General features: G+C 36.6%; 2 protein-coding genes across 2 annotated transcripts; one reads left to right on the plus strand and one right to left on the minus strand.

Moving 5' to 3' along the window:
* Positions 1-646: 646 nt before the first annotated feature.
* Positions 647-3,814, minus strand: LOC124644666 (PCNA-associated factor-like). Its single transcript, XM_047184169.1, has 4 exons — positions 3,655-3,814; positions 3,484-3,552; positions 2,578-2,727; positions 647-1,601 (listed from the first exon to the last, which is right to left on the minus strand). Exons 1-4 carry the CDS (start codon positions 3,686-3,688, stop codon positions 1,315-1,317), a joined length of 540 nt encoding a protein of 179 aa, XP_047040125.1. The 5' UTR covers positions 3,689-3,814; the 3' UTR covers positions 647-1,314.
* Positions 3,815-4,294: 480 nt separating this feature from the next.
* Positions 4,295-16,244, plus strand: LOC124644550 (zinc finger protein 91-like). Its single transcript, XM_047183991.1, has 5 exons — positions 4,295-4,494; positions 6,348-6,473; positions 7,082-7,249; positions 8,482-10,357; positions 11,428-16,244. The coding sequence occupies exons 2-5, from the start codon at positions 6,356-6,358 to the stop codon at positions 13,766-13,768; spliced, it is 4,503 nt and encodes a 1,500-aa protein (XP_047039947.1). The 5' UTR covers positions 4,295-4,494; positions 6,348-6,355; the 3' UTR covers positions 13,769-16,244.
* The last annotated feature ends 829 nt before the right edge of the window (positions 16,245-17,073 follow it).

Raw genomic sequence — 17,073 nt, forward strand, 5'->3', positions numbered from 1 at the left:
GAAGTTGTTTAGGCGTGAGGAAAAGACAGACAGACGGAGTTACTTTCGCATTTATAATATTAGTTTGGATAACTATGTTACTTTTACACAAAAGCACTTATTATAGACGTGCCTGTGCCCAGAGCTTGCTTTTCACGACGAGAAATCGTCTGTGTATAAGAGGCCTTTACTTCGACACAAAAATCTCATCGAGGCCAAACAGTTGCTACGTAATGTTGAGAAGAATTTCCTCGGTAAGTAGTTGCTTGAAAAGGTAGCCAAAAACACTGCACAGATACTCAATCTACTTTACAAAGATACTCAATCCAAGTTTTTTCAGAAGTTCAGGAAAAAAAGGCATCCTGGGAGTCAAAAATAATATTTATGTAGGTAAGTAGAAAACAAAAACTGCTATATACAAAGTTTAGATTTGGAACACAAAAAGTAAACAAAATTATAAAAACTGTAAAGCAACAAGTAACCGTAGTTAACCGTTTTTCACTCCTACGTAGTAAAAACTAAAAACGTGGATGAGGTTAAGCAGCAGTCCTCGAGGCTACAGTTCGGATGGGTGGGGTTAAGCAACGGTCATCGAGGTTGCAATTTGGATGGGTGTAAGAGTTGTCGAGGTTTCTACAAAAAATAGGTAGACTCAAACAAAACAGAATTTTGCCTTAAATTAATGTTTATTTTGGTCCACAAAAATGATTAAACTTAGCAAAAACTTAACTAAACAATGGTTTTCTTAAATAACTATTTAAACAGCAGATTTTTAAATTACACTGTTCCCCACAGTTCCATCTGCTTTGTAATGACAAAAATCTTGCAGGAAAGATAAGAGAAAAAGATTAAGGCTGCTTGATGTCCTATCTGTACCAAACATTTTAATTGTTTCAGTAGTTTTGGCAGACAGTTACTTTCACATTTATAATGTAAGTAATTTACACTTGAATTAATTCATCATAATTACCTACATATGTATATTTTCTTGGTTACTATTAGTCTATTTGTTATGCCTTTTTAAATGGGAAATTATCAGTGTCAGACTCTTACTGACTAAACCCCACCATGTTCCTTCTTAAGCCCTTTATGTACCAGCGCCGCGGTAACTCGCGCGAACAATCCCGCAGCCCCGGCAGATTCTAATTATAACTTGTGACTACATATCCAACTATTGTGGGTATGATTTTTAGCAGTACATTTAAAAGACAGTTAATTTTTTTTTTAATCATTTTCAATCAATCTTGGCTTAGAAAACAATACATTTTTAACAGGAAAGTAATACTTTTGTCCAACACTATTCAAATATTATCTCACTATAATAAAAACTACTGCTCAACAACTCATAACTTTAACTCTTTTACTGGCATTCTCTATTTCTTCTTCTTCTCTCAATCTCTTGCTTTCTCTATTCTCTTTTCCCTTAGTTTTCTTACCCACGCCTTTCCCCTTTTCTCCTTTTGGATAATATTCTTCAATTTTATGGCATTCTTCTCCATTAAGTGGTTCTAAATCAATAGTTTCGTCTAAAACTGTGTTTTTTGGTTTTTCAACTAATACTTCGTCTTCAGTATCTGAATGTATTATGTTAGATTTTTTCTGTTTTGGTTTCGATGTGCCCGCTGTGGAGAAAATAAAGATTGAATCTATACTAATATTATAAAACTGAAGAGTTTGTTTATTGAACGCGCTAATCTCAGGAACTACTGGTCCGATTTGAAAATTTCTTTCAGTGTTAGATAGCCCATTTATCGAGGAAGGCTGTAGGCTACTTTTTATCCGGGTTCGTGCAGAGGTTCCCACGGGATGCGGGTGAAACCGCTGGCAGAAGCTAGTTAATGATAAAATTGTTTGTGGAAATATGATGAAGGATAAATAGCAGATTTTTGGGTAAAAATGTAAATATGCAGCCTCTTTCTTCTTAATAATGTTAGTGAGGTGATCATCTCATCTACATATTTTACTTTTAATTCATCATCAGCCTATCGCAGTCCACTGCTGGACATAGGCCTCTCCAAGTGCACGCCACTGAGATCTATTTTCGGCTTCTCGCATCCAGCTCCTGCCAGCCGTCTTGCGCAAGTCATCACTCCACTGTGCCTGAGGACGTCCTACACTACGTTTGCCGAGGCGTGGTCTCCACTCTAGAACTCGTTTACCCCAACGGTTATCGGTTCTTCGGCTAATATGGCCAGCCCACTGCCACTTCAGCTTGCTGATTCGGTAGGCTATGTTGATGACCTTGGTCTTACTTTTAATTAACTGTTTCAAATTCCCCAAAAGGGTAGTTAAATACCAATTGTAAATAGTCCTACCCCACTGGCTCTTTTGAATTCCCCTGAGAGACTTAATTGCTAACGTTTTAGAGTATTCGTACCCTTATTCCAATGTTTAGGGACAATCTATATATATAAAAATGAAACCTGGTTTCCGTTGTCACAACATAACATGAAAACAGCTTGACTGATTTGGCTGAAAATTAGAGGGGAGGTAACTTAGACCCGGGAGAAGGTTTAAGGATACTTTTTGTCACCATCCGGCAACGGGACGCGGGTGAAACTGCGGGCGGAAGCTAGTATATAATAACTGTTGACTTACCTTCCTCATCATCCATCGGTTCATCCTCCCGCCTCTTGGGTTCATCCTTGTTGATGAAGAAGTTGGTGATGGGTCTCTGCCACTTGGGTGTCTCTCGAGGACAGACGGGATTGCCTCCAGAACTGGTCTTGGAAGTGCGGTCTGAACTGCCTAAGGGAATATGTAGGTATGGTAAGTACTCATTGCATAAATAGTTATTGTTGAGTTATTTAACTGAAATTAATTTGAACAGTGAAAAAAGCACCCTATGGGAATTACTTTCGGCACCTGGGTAAAATGAGTCTTAGTATTTGATTTTCACTCTAAGGTCGTCTGGAAGAGAACCCAACACTGGGTTAAGCTCGCCATTGTACATTATCTCTCTGTTTGCAGTGTGTCAAATGTATTTATGTGTGCAATAAAGAATAATACATTGAGCAATTTAACACTGAAAAATTCTTTAAAACCAACCACTGTTGGTTGTGTATAGGGCTGCCATCCGTCCGGGTTTCCCCGGATTTGTCCTCGTTTGGAGGCCGTCCGGGGCCGTCCGGGCGGGGTTTCAAGAAGTGTCCGGGGAAAACCCGGACACTTTTCATGTAAGGAAGCACCTCATTGAATTTAAGTATATGTTAATAGTAAATGGATTACAAATTAAGTATTATTTTGTTTAAAAAAATCGTACTCGTTCGGGGAAAAAATGCGAATTACGCCAAATGTCCGGGTTTTTCAAATGTTTGTCCGGGTTTGGAGAAATTCGAGATGGCAGCCCTAGTTGTGTACAGTAACTTATGTACGGGCTCTAGATTAACTGTGTGTGTACCTTTCATTTAAATAGGTTTAGTACTTTTGCAAAAAAAAACAGACAAACAGAGTTACTTTGGCATCAATAATATTAGTATTAGTATATAAGTAACATATATTTACCAGAGGCTCCAGAGCTGCTGGCTGGTGGTGCAACACTACATCTAGCCTTACTGCTCTTTCCCGCAGACACTGAAACACGGAACACCAGAACAATAACACTTTTTTAGCAAACAAAATGCTATCATCAGACCAGTGAGGGTAAACTTAACAACACAGAATGCCAAAACCCACCTTTAGAGCCCACAGAAGCCTTTGTTCGAGCCATATTCTTTTAATCTCCTTGTAAATTAAAGTAACATCCAAATAAAAGTCACTAAAAAGTTTATTTACCGGAATTCAAAAAAAAATCGTAAGAAACTTTGCAGAAAACGCGCGAAAATATTATTTTATTTAGACAGTTGCTGTCAGATCGTTTTTTTTTAATTTATTTTATGAGTTTGACTTAAAGGCTTTTAACTTTGGTAGCAGTCCAAGTAATCAAACGACACGTCGTTTTATTAAATGATTGCTTTTTCATTCGGTCTTTCTTTGTGTTGTGTGTGATCTTTTACTACAGTGTTTCTAATTTATACGGTTTCCCGTTTAAATAGTAAAACTCCAACATATTATTTTAATACACATCATGGGGCTACGAATCGCACCTATGTTTAATATTTCTCAGCTCTACCTACCTACCAGCTATTACGGAAAAAATAAACATCCAGGCATAATAGTCATCACAACAAAGTTATAATGTAAACACTTAAATATTAAACACACGGTTATGGACATCTTTAAGTGAAAGTTAGATTAGGTAAAATTAATAAAACATTGGCAGCACTACTTCAAAGTTTGGAATGGCAAAGTTAGTTGTCATTTATCATCTGTGGTAATCAAAATCAAAATCGAATGGAAGACGGGAAATCAAACATTTTTGCCCTAATTCCGTGCTTTTAACTAATTTCTGTTTAATTGATGCAGTTTCTAGGTTAAATATTAATTTTTAAAACTACCGTGAATAAAGAAAACTATAGTGATTGTGTGATACACCTAAGCTATGTGAAAAAACTTCAACCAAAATTATTTCGGAAGGTAACCTAGCGGACACGTAATTTTTCTCTCAATACAAGATAATCTAACGGTTTTTTGGCATACATTTAGGTAGAGAACATTTTAATTAACAACTTTTGTATTCGTACTGATGATAACATTCAATCATTTAAAAAAATTAGCAGATTTGAGTTTCAAAAAATCAAAATAGTTCCGACATTAGTGGTCATTGACTGTAAACAGGTAGAAAATATTATTCTTCTATCAACAGCTTCTATTTACTGAATCATCTACAGTTAACAAGTTGACAAAATACTCATATCTAGCCTTATTTGTGTTATTCTTTTTGTAATTATGCCAAACTCAGTACACTAAAATGTCATTGTAAAGTACTGGTAAGAATCGAAAACTTTTAGATACCCTCATTACTCTACAATGAGATTTAATATATTAGTTTTTAGTTCCTCTTTCCTTGTCTTGTCATTGTCTCTGTTTTTTTCCTTTTTTTCTATCTTGTAATTAATGTTTAGTTTTATTTAGTAGTATGTAACGTCTGTAAAGGATGTGGTCGCCTATAACTGGGAGCGCACACTCAACCTTATTTATATGAAATAATTTAACTCTTAACTCTTGTAATTGTGTTCATCCTTTTGGCAATCCTAAATAAATAAATAAATGTAAAACTGAAACATTCAAATTGTAAAAAAATTATCTGTATTGTAGAATAACCTTTACCCTGCGGTTTCACCCGCTACCCATGTGAACTACTGCCCGCACCGGGAAAAAATATAGCCTATGTTACTTGCAGATAAGTAGGTTTGTAGTGGTGAAAGAATTATTAAAATGGTCAGTGGGTCGTCTTAGGGGCGGAGAATCGGTCAAGTAGTTTTTTTAATTTGTCCATTATACAAACAAAATTACAATTTTTTCTTCTTTGTAATATTATTATAGATTAATATGTATAAATGTGATGCTGTGCGATTTGTGCCCTAAATAACAAACATAGGTATTTCCTATGTGTCATTTCAAATGATTTTGGGGCTGTCCTAAAGTATATGATATTGATAAACAACCTCATAAGAAAATTATGATCAGTATTGAGTTTTATTTATTCTTATTAAAGTAAAATGTCTGATTCTCGTCACAGTTTGCATGAATAGACATCATCATCCTCCAAGCCTTTTTCCCAACTATGTTGGGGTCGGCTTCCAGTCTAACCGGATGCACCTGAGTACCAGTGCTTTACAAGGAGCGACTGCCTATCTGACTAGTACTTTCTGAGGTTAGCGTGTTCAAGCAAGCAAACAAACTCTTTAGCTTTATAATATTAGTATAAATTAGTATGTCTCTGCAATATCAGGTTTCAATTTGTCTATTGTAATAGTTGAATGACCTCTGTATAGCTGACTCACATAGTATCATTAATATTGACTCAAGCGTTAAGGCAACATGCAAGTGCTTAAATTGGTTACAATATATTGCCTTACTTTTTTATATGCAAGTTTTAAGCGATCTGCCTGTTTATAACCAGACTAGCTTTTGCCCGCGACTTCGTTCGCGTGGAATTGTAACTTCCGGCAGATTTTTGGTTTGCCCAAAAATCATCTTCGGGCATAGAGTCCAAGGTACCGGTGGTTAGACCACCAGAGACGGAAACCTCCTCATAATACGCGCCGTATCAAGGCGTACTGCCTTCTGAATCAGTCCCTTAATCCCAACGAGAGCTTCATGAGGTGTTGGTCGAGGCTCTTGGCTATTAGACCATTGGCCGTAACGACAATCGGCACAATAACAGCCGTGTCGACATTCCACATGGCGACAACCTCGTGCGCTAAGTCAAGATAATTTATTTGTTTCCAAGAGGCCTAATATTATTATTTCTTCTGGTCTTCCAGCAGCTACCATGGACGACGATATAGACATTGAGGAGCACGATGTGCTGGATAACCCTCGCATCAAAAGCATGTTCCCTGACCTCTCCCGGGTGAAGATCGAGATACCTGAGGAAGAAGATATTGTCGGTAAGTGACCATCATCAACTCCCGAGCCTTTGCCCAACTATGTTGGGGTCGGCTTCCAGTCTAACAGGATGCAGCTGAGTACCAGTGTTGTACAAAAAGCGACTTACTGCTTGTTGCCTCCTCAACCCAGTAATTTTCCCTAATTAATATCGGGAAGTCGTTGTTATAGCCGAAAAATGTCTACTGTTAGATAAAGGCCTCCCCCAAGGTTCGCAACTTGGTTTGCCCTCCAACCGCATCTACTGCCGGCGATCCTGGCTGGCTCGATCTCTGGAAATATTCGTCTGAATTCAAAATAAAAAGAGCTAGATAGCCCAATTATCAAACAAGCCCATTTATTTCTATGCGACGTTGCTGAAATCGCTAAAGGCCCTCTGAGGAGATCAGTCAGCTGCGCAGGACATAATAATATGCTATGCACGCACATTTGTTTGGACACAGATGCACTCGCTATTCCTTCACTCTCATAGCGCGATGGGACGGCAATCCGACACCACCGGAGAGAGATCACAAGCAGGGCCGACATTAACGTATATCGATATTGGGAGATCTATGAACTAAAGTCTGGTTTATATAATAATCTAATTAATATATTTATAATTTTTCAGAAACATACAACCATGAGGAATTACAACTGAAAACGGAACAACCTCAAGAAATGCTATACCAAAACGAATACAGTTTTGAGACGATGCCAGAAGATGTTGGAGAAACTGGAGAAAACGAAGAATATGAGGAAGATAATGAATATTTTTATAATAACCAGATTATATTAGGTGAGGTTTTTTTTTTTTTCATTATTTTTTTTTGTTTTTTTAAGTTGTGTCCTACTGGATAAAGTCTGTGAAATACAAGTGGGTTCGATTCCAGGTCAGTAACAATGTAACTTTTTAAAGTTAAAACTCAACCAATTTTTTTTTTCATTTTATTAATAAAAATATGTGAACAAAATTCAATAGCCATGCTTTGGTATAATATTATTCAATGCGAAAGTAACAGTATCTGTCTATCACACATTCAAGCCAAAACTTCTGGGGCTCGATTTACGATTCACATTCGACTGAGATCCAATCCCGACTCAATTACGATTGAAGCGTATGTGGTATTCCGCTATTTTTTCTTTAAAATACTCTACAATGTAGAGCAAACAAACTACCGTATAGATAGACCAAATGGCAGACCAATCGCAAATAAATGAAATGTCATTGGAATACGATTGTTCTTATATTAGTAGCTGCTATTGCGATTAATAAAAAAATTATGGCTATTTTTTACCCTGATGCGGGAATGAGTATTATGTGAACTGGGGAACAGATACCAGACTGAAGAAATGATGGTCCTGGGTTCGGCTTCGCTCACGTGCTGGGTTTATAAAAATTTGCCTATGTGTTAATCACCTATCTATATACCAAATTTCAACCGAATTGGTCTAGCCGTTTTTTGCTTGAAAGAATAACAAACATACATCCATGCATGATGATGATGATAATATTAGTAGGATTATATTATATACAAGCTGTTGATTTGCATCCGTGCCATATTCAAGGACTTAATTATGCTAATGATTCTCGACCCAAATCAACATAAAAAATGGTACGTAATTTTTTTTTAATTTATTTTTTTACGAATTCTGAAATGTCATCTAGCCGTATTTAAACTTTGCGCGTGTGTTACTGGCCTTAAAACCGTGCTGTGCACTCACACACACTCAAACACAAAGAATACGCAATGATCATTCAAAATTTCATTCATAAAATTGGATTACTTCTGAAATACTACGACATTACAGTGACAAAAAAAGCAATGCATATTAGCTATTTTCCGTCTACTGTAATTTCAATCGATTATTTACGTATTTTATGTCCTCCTCCTGACGTATGGCACAAATGCAAATCAACACCTTGTATAGTAGGATGTGAACAGTATTTATATGTAGTTTATCAGTTGGGCTAACCAACTGTGTCTGTAAGCTAACATTATCATATTATTACCTTTTATATCTTTTCAGGGTCCAAACCGCCGATAGACCCAGAGGTCCTATACCAAGAAGCCTTAGAATCGAACCCAATAGTTTATCTAGAAAATTGGGAGGAAAGACTGAAAACCAGCCCGTGTTACTGCGAAACTTGTGCTATCCTATTCCCTACGGTCAACGCCTTGGACGCACACAAGATGATAAGCCATTCCTATCTGATAGCTCTTGACAGCCCGATGAAAAACACAGCCAGGAAAAGTACGGTGCCTTCTAAATATTGTAACCACTGTTCCAATACTTTCCCGGACGATACATCTCTGATAAAACATTTATATGAATTATTACCCTTGAATAACTTCCCAAAAGTTAAAGAAGATAAGGCTGAGCCGGATGTGATACGAAAAGTACCCTCGACTAGTTCTGTACCCTGGCCAAAAAAGGTTAAAGGCATACCTCAGGCTTTCCCAAAAATTGTGCCGAAGAAAATTAAGATTGAAAAGGAAATCAAAATTGAGCCGGAAGTCAAAACAGAAGTCGAAACAAAGTCTAAATATGGCAATAGGGATGGCAAATTTTTCGCTGCGTCCTCCTTAGTGCCGCAAAGTACGCTTTTTCAGTGTAAAATATGTCAAATTGCGTTTGTTTCCTGTTTTTCTGCGCTACAACACTCCAGATCTTGCGAAAAGTTAGCGCCATTCGAAAAGTGCGGCATTTGCAAGCGTAAAATACGCCCTAAAGATGCTAAGTTACATAAGTTACAACATAACCACAATGATAAGTTAAAAATTTACACCGTCACCAAAAATACGTATTATCAAATTTTGTGTAAGTGCCCAAAGTGCTTGGCCTGTTTTGATGAGTTGGGCTTCTGGGCTCATTATCCAAAATGTAAGAGAGAGAAGAAAATTACTTACTGCTCAGATTGCGACTTAAATATTGCCACAATAAGATACCAAAACCACTGCTTAAAACATACAGTGAAAAAGTTTACGAAAAAAGATTTTATTCTCATAGAATTTCATGATGGAAAAGCTAAAAAGTCTAGCAATGTTGTGTCGTCAAAAACTCAAGAAGAGATCAAAAGTTTGATAAAAAAGACTCGGGAAGCCAAAAATGATAGTGAAAAATCCGAGAGTGGGATAACCCTATATTATTGCGAGTTTTGCGGCTGTTGCCAGTGTAAGCTAACTTACAAAGGACATGAGCACGGTCTGTGCAAAGAAAAGATTGCCTCACAAAAAAAATACTGCGACAAATGTGGTTTGAGTTTCAGCACCAAGAGTTACGTCTCACATTTAAATTTACATGAAAAATATTCCTTCAAGCTACAAGACATAAAAATAATCAGTTTGACCACAGGCAAAGAAATCGACCCAATTATGCCAGAATTGTACAAATGTAAGGATTGTACCAAACATTTTTTGTACCGTCAACAGAAACGATCACACAAATGTAAGACAGAAAAATTCACAACGTGCAAGATTTGTGCTAAAAAATTCAACCTACAGGCATATAAGATACACAAGCTATTTCATAAGGCTGATAAATTGATTCCGGAGTTACTAAAAAAATATAACTCGATACAAAGTACTTGGAATATTATGTTCATGTGTGCAACGTGTAGTTTGGTTACGATGACCTATGATTCTGCAATCACCCATGCACAAGGACACTTGAATTACCTAATAAGTGATTTTCCGATCACATGTAAAGTCTGCGAGCTGAAAATAGCTGAGAAAGAGTTTGGATTGCACGAGAAATTGCACAGCAATAATGAGAGTATCAATAGGGAGTCCTTTAAGATATTAAACTACAGTTATGAAAATCTGTTTAAAACGGATTGGTTGACTATGTTCGATGAGTTGCCGGAGCAAGATAGGCAGCAAATTCTGTCGCAGAGTATTTATAGGTATGTATTTTTTACTCATTTTCCAGTTTTTTTAGACAATAGTGGCTGATAAAAGTCGTGGTCGCCTAGTGGGTAAAAGACCAACCTCTCAAGTATCAGGGCGTGGGTTCGATCCCAGGTCAGGCAAGTACCAATGCAACTTTTCTAAGTTTGTATGTTCTTGCTAAGTATATCTTAGACACCAATGACTGTGTTTCGGATGGCACGTTAAAGTGTAGGTCCCGGCAGTCATTGAACATCCTTGGCAGTCGTTACGGGTAGTCAGAAGCCAGTAAGTCTGACACCAGTCTAACCAAGGGTTATTGGGTTGTCCGGGTACTGGGTTGAGGATGTCAGATAGGCAGTCGCTTCTTGTAAAGCACTGGTGCTCAGCTGAATCCGGTTAGACTGGAAGCCGACCCCAACATAGTTAGGAAAAGGCTCGGAGGATGATGATTTCCAGTTTTTTTTAGAGAATAGTGGCTGATTAAAGGTGAAGGAAAATATTGAGGAAAAAATTTGAACAATATTATAAACTAATTTTTCCAGTGAAAGTTCCGAGATACCAGTGTGCCAAAAGGAGTGACTGTCTGTCTGACCTGATACCGATAGGTTAGACTGGTTGTCAGACTTACTGACTACCAGTAACGACTGCCAAAGATGTTCACATGACATCTGAGACCCAGTAATTTAACGTGCCTTTCGAAACACGATTTTATACAAGGTGTTGATTTGCATCTCTGTAATATTTCAGGAGGTTGACATGAAATACGTAAATAGTCGATTGGAATTACAGTAGACGGGAAATAGTTAATTTGCACTGCTTTTTTGTCATTCTAATGTCATAGTATTTCAGAAGTAATCCAATTTTATGAATGATCGTTGCGTATGCTTTATGTTTGCGTTTTTGTGAGAGCGAAGCACGATTTTAAGGCCAGTAACACACGACGGATTTCCGAAAAAAAAAATCGTACCGATTGTTTTGTTGCTTTGGGTTGACAATTATTAGCATAATTACGTCCTTGAATATTGCACAAACGCAAATCAACGACTTGTATAATATTAAACTTTATTTTTTTAATCTTTTCCAGATACACGCGCAGTATAAAAATGCACATTGAAGTGAACGCCTCAACGGACGACTACAAATATTTCTGTATGAATTGCAACAGCTTTGTCAACGGTCCCGAGATCAGCGAACACATACGAACAGAATGTTCCAAATCACTCAATTACGTTTGTACCACATGCGGAGAAATTTTCAAAAATTTCAAGCAATTCTTGTCCCACGATGTTCACGACGAGGGTATCAAAAATTCTTCTATAGTGGCCTTTAATAACGAGTGTGATAAAGATTTTAACGCTCACTTAAACATGATTGAATCGAAAACTAAGCCTAAAAAAGTAATAAATAAAGTTAAAAATTTACCTCTTTCCAAATTGAGCAAGGTTTCGTCCGATAATTCTGCAAATAATAAGAAAATTTACAAGATTTACAAATGTTTAAAATGTTCTTGTTGTGTTAACTTACTGAAGTCAGTGGAAAGACATAGTTGTGTTATATCAAAGTCAGACCGTTGGTTCTGTCAGACATGCGGACAATATTTCTTTGCTAGAGGCAGACAAATGCATATGGCCGCTCATAAGAAAAAACCTCAGATAACAAAAGATAAATTAGCTGTCATAACCTTTAATGGTAAAGAAAAAATTCTCCCAGAAAAAAGATTAGTAGCCAAAATACTCCCAGAAAAAAGATTAGTAGCCAAAATTTTTCAATGCAAATGTGGTTTACACTTCACTTCTCAAAAAACTATTGAAAGACACGTCATTGGGTGTTCTCCTAATCTCTCGGTTTCCAAAGAAACGTGCAGTAAATGTGAATTATTGTTCCCCACCGATGTCTTGGTCACCCATCTTGTAAATCACCATAGTAAGCAAATGAAATTCAAAATCGAAAAATATGATAAAGCCATTTTTTGGAAGTGTAGTAATTGTGAAATTCATTTTTTGACCCGAAATAGTATTGCTGAGCATTACGAAGACTGTGACCCACAGTATGCTGTACAATGTAGGTCGTGCAAGCTAAATTTTACGGGAAAAGGTGTAGTGAAACATTTGTGCAGTAATAAAGATATTACTTACGTGAATAAAGTTACTATTTTTGACAAAGAAGCGTCTTCTATTACCGTTTTTAAATGTGTAGACTGCGATATTTGTTATTTGAGACGAAATTCGTTTAACTACCACTATTTTGATGTTCAACATAGGTTATATAAACCGCCATCGGTTTGCAAACATTGTGGTCTAAAATTCACCCATTGTTCACTACAAAAACACTTAAAACTTCATAAGATACCGAACAGAAAATTCCAAATTAAAGTCCTGAACCCACTAACTGGTGATTCTAATATAGTCACCGGTATTAACGGTCTTAATGAAGATGAGGATAAAAGATCGTCTCCTAGAAAACGTAAATTAGAACTGGATAACAGTGCCTTAATAAAAAAAGAGAAATTAAGTCTTACAGAGAATAAAACGCCTGAACGAAAAAGTCTAAGACGCCGACTTAATGATACGCCATCGACTTCCAAAGGTGCGCCATCGACTTCCAAAGACGCAATATCTGTCAGTTTTGATAATGTCAGCGACAATGAGGAAGAGTCGACAAGTATATCAAAAAAGTTGAAGTCCCGAATTCTCGTCCAAGGTTATAGCAACCATTTGTACAAATGTGTTATCTGTAACCAACATTATATGAAAGAAGCATCTTTCGATTATCACGCCAAAAACCATAGATTACAAGAATTGAGTGAAAACTACGAATGTGATATATGTCACCTTGAATTTTCAAGATATACTTTGCCCCGTCACAAATATGTTCATCATGACTGTATGAAATTGAAACGCGAAGATTTTATCATATTAACAGATACTGCTAACAGTAAACAACAAGAAATTCTAGATAGAATTGAAAGTCTTAAAAAGGCGGAAAGGCTAAAATCGGAAAATGTCAAAGCGATTAAAAATGACAATCATGATGATACGTTAAATATCAGTGATGATATTTGTCAAACTGGTGATACCAATGATATTTGTCAAACTGATATTGACAAAATTGTTTACTATAAATGTTTTGACTGCAATGTATGTTTTCTGAACCATGATATGTGCTTAGAACATACTAGAAACCACGAATCTATAGACTCATTAATGTATATAGAATGCAAAATTTGTAATTTCCAATTTTTAATAGATTCGTTAAAAGAACATATGGTTTTGCACCATGCAAATGATTTTAAGATTGAAAATTTGACTGTACATGAATTCAAGGCTGCGGGTTTGGGTCTAGACCCGAAAATAGATATTTATCAGGCAGTCGATAAAGTACAGTCTAGACTGGTTAGTACAACCACAGATGTTGGTATAATTTGAAACTAAAAATGTCTAAAATCCTGTTTCTTATAAAAAAATACTATTCGTCTTACTTGCCGACAGTTTTAACCGACTTCGAAAGAACACGAGGTTCTCAGTCTATTTGTATTTTTTAAGGCTCAAAAAATAGGAGGCTATTTCTAATATTTCGCTGTCCGTCTGTCACTAGGCTGTATCTCATGAACCGTGATAGTAAGACAGTTGAAATTTTCACAGATGATGTATTTCTGTTGCCGCTATAACAACAAATACTGAAAACTAGAATAAAATAAACAATTTCAAAGACAGGACTAGCACTTTTCCTACGGTTTCACCCGCGTCTCGTGGGAACTACTGCCCGTACCGGGATAAAATATAGCCTATGTTACTCGGGAAGAGTGTAGCTTCCCAACAGTGAAAGATTTTTTCAAATGGTTTCAGTAGTTTCGGAGCCTTTAGGGTACAAAAAAATAATGTATCCTCTTTATAACTAGCTTTCGCCCGCGTAGAGGTCGGTTATATCGCGTTTCCAAGAGAATTCTTCAAAAGTCCGGGATAAAAACTATCCTATGTTCTTTCTCAAGGTCAACTCTATCTCTGTACCAAATTTTATTAAAATCACTTCAGTGGTTTAGATGTGTGCGTAACAGACAGACAGACAGAGTTACTTTCGCATTTATAATATTAGTATACCTGAAAAGTTACTGTCGATAAGCAAAATGAAGAGTTTTTTATTTATAAGAAGCATAATTTGGGCGTTTTGGATTTGTAAAATGATTCTTTCTGTATATATTTTCTTTTTTTCAGACCACTAACTTTGATTTTCGAAGTCAGATTTATCTTTAAGAAATGACTTTCATATAATAATTATGTTAGTAAGAAAAACTACATTCAAAATGGACGAGCAATTTTCGTGATTAGCCGTGATAAAAATGCTAATAAAATTTTTACCCGACTGCCGAAGGAAGGAATATTAATTAAGTATTCAATGCATTTATATAGTCATGATTATGTTTACTGAAATTCATGCAGTGTCGCGGACATGTTTACTAACATGTTCGCGCGCAATGTGTTACTGTTTGCTAGAGCGAGTACACCGCGAGATACATGCGGTGTGACACACAGTGCCGCACCAAGGGGGAATCTCTCTTATATAACTTTACTCGTCTCATAACATTACTTTAACTATCCAAAATTGGCTACCATGATCTTCCGAGCCTTTTCCGTTGGGGTCGGCTTCCAGTCTAACCGGATGCAGCTGAGTACCAGTGCTTTACAAGGAGCGACTGCCCTATCTGACCTCAACCCAGTTACCCGGGCAACCCAATACCCCTTGGTTAGACTGATAAAGCTATTTAAATAAAAATAATTATTTCTGAATTATGTATTGTTTTAATTTAAGTGTTTTTTTTTGTTAATATTTTGATTTTCAACTTCGAAATTGCAGTTTTTTTCAGCCCACCGACTTTTTTCGTATCTTTAAAACTGATAATTGCCATATTAATAAATACTCTCTCACTTAAATGTTGCTACACACAAAAAATGCTAACATTAATCATTCTATGTTATTTTTAACATCGTTTTCACACTAGCGGATTTTCCGCTCGTTTTTTTACGGAAAAATTGATAATTAGAATGTAAAAGGAGTCGATGTAAAATCGATCTCAGTGGCGTGCACTTGGAGAGGCCTATGTCCAGCAGTGGACTGCGATAGGCTGATGATGATGATGATGAAAAAGAGTCTGTAAAATCGAGCGATAAAATCCACCAGTGTGAAAGTTTTTCCTAACTTTTGTTAAAACTTACTCTGAGTTGCACCATTTAACTATAACGATAACCGAACCATTTTCAGTTGTCGAATCATCGTTTCAACCAATGGGCGCAAGACTGGTTATGGTTTGGTTATAATTAAATGGCTTAAACTTACTCTAAGGGTCCGTTCAGATAGACCAGCTCGGAGAGCATCGGCGCGCATTTTTCTTTTCACACAGATCGGAGTCGGCTCCGATCGGCTGCGCGAGATGCAATTAGAGCCAAACGGCTGCAAGACCGAGAAAAAGTACACGATCGGAGCCGGTGGGCTCCTCTTATTATTTCACACCGAGCGCCTCCGAGCATTCTTAATGACAAAAGCAGTGCACATCCAAAAATAAACCTTACTACAAATACTAAGTACTCGATTTTCAACGTGTTAAGAATTTGCTCTCCTCTCCGAGCCGGTCTGTCTGAACGGATCCTAAGAAAACCCTCACTGCAAACTAAACAGTCGGCCGACAGTTGCCCCGATAGTTGGCAATTTTTTTTAAAGAAAATCTTGATTCCAATCAGTCGGTCGGTCTGATACCGGCTAAATACCTGATCTTCGTAATGTGCGTACTACCATTCATCTTCATACTGATTTATGAGCCCAAACAAACTATCGGCCGACTAAAAGTTTGCAGTGTGCTTATAATGTTGATTGAAAAGATGATTTGTGAATAAAAATAATTAGATTAAGTATTTTTGTTTTTATTTTTTCTTTATAAGTCTTTTTCCGCTGATTTTTGTTATAATAAGTGTTATTGTAAATAAAGGATGTGAAATTTGTAATTTTTCGTTATTTTATTTACAACCTTTGTTTAGTTAGGTTTGGTGTCACATAAAATTAAATACGTTATTATACTGGTTAATATATATCGATTAGCACAAAGGAAAAACAAAATACGTAAAAAAAAAAATTCAAATGGTTTGGTTCAAAAATATTTTTTCAAATTGGTAATTTTTAGTAATAAAGGTAGCAAAAAAAAAAGAATGTTATTATAATTTATATAATTAGTAACATCGGCACGTAATACGTGGGTTGCTCCCTTAAGTGTACTTTAGGAAGTTTCTGTGGTCTCTTTTTCGGGACTTCATCTACATACAGCAGTGTGATGACATTGCTTAACGTTAAGCCAACAGGCTTCCTCTCGAAACCGTAGTTCGTAAACTTTCTTCGACCAGCTTCAGAAGAGATCAAAGTTGTGGAAATTACTGAAATAAATAATCATCATCATCATTAATTTAAGAGCCCAGCTCTTGTCGGTGCAGCTCCTTCCATTTACGCCTATCTAGCGCCAACTCCTGAACTTCCTTATACGTCACAACCTTCACCTTTTTTTTAATTTGCTTGATGTAGCTATATCTTGGACGACCCCTTCCTCTCTTTCCTTCGACCTTCCCTTCCACGATGTTTTTGATAAAATCGTCGCGACGTATAAGGTGTCCCATCATTTTTCCTCTCTTGTTCTCTATATTTTGCAATAGCTTTCAGGAATAAATAATATTGGGTTAGAATTTAGAACATC

Source organism: Helicoverpa zea, chromosome 30 (assembly GCF_022581195.2).
Source record: "Helicoverpa zea isolate HzStark_Cry1AcR chromosome 30, ilHelZeax1.1, whole genome shotgun sequence".
NCBI lineage: Eukaryota > Metazoa > Arthropoda > Insecta > Lepidoptera > Noctuidae > Helicoverpa > Helicoverpa zea.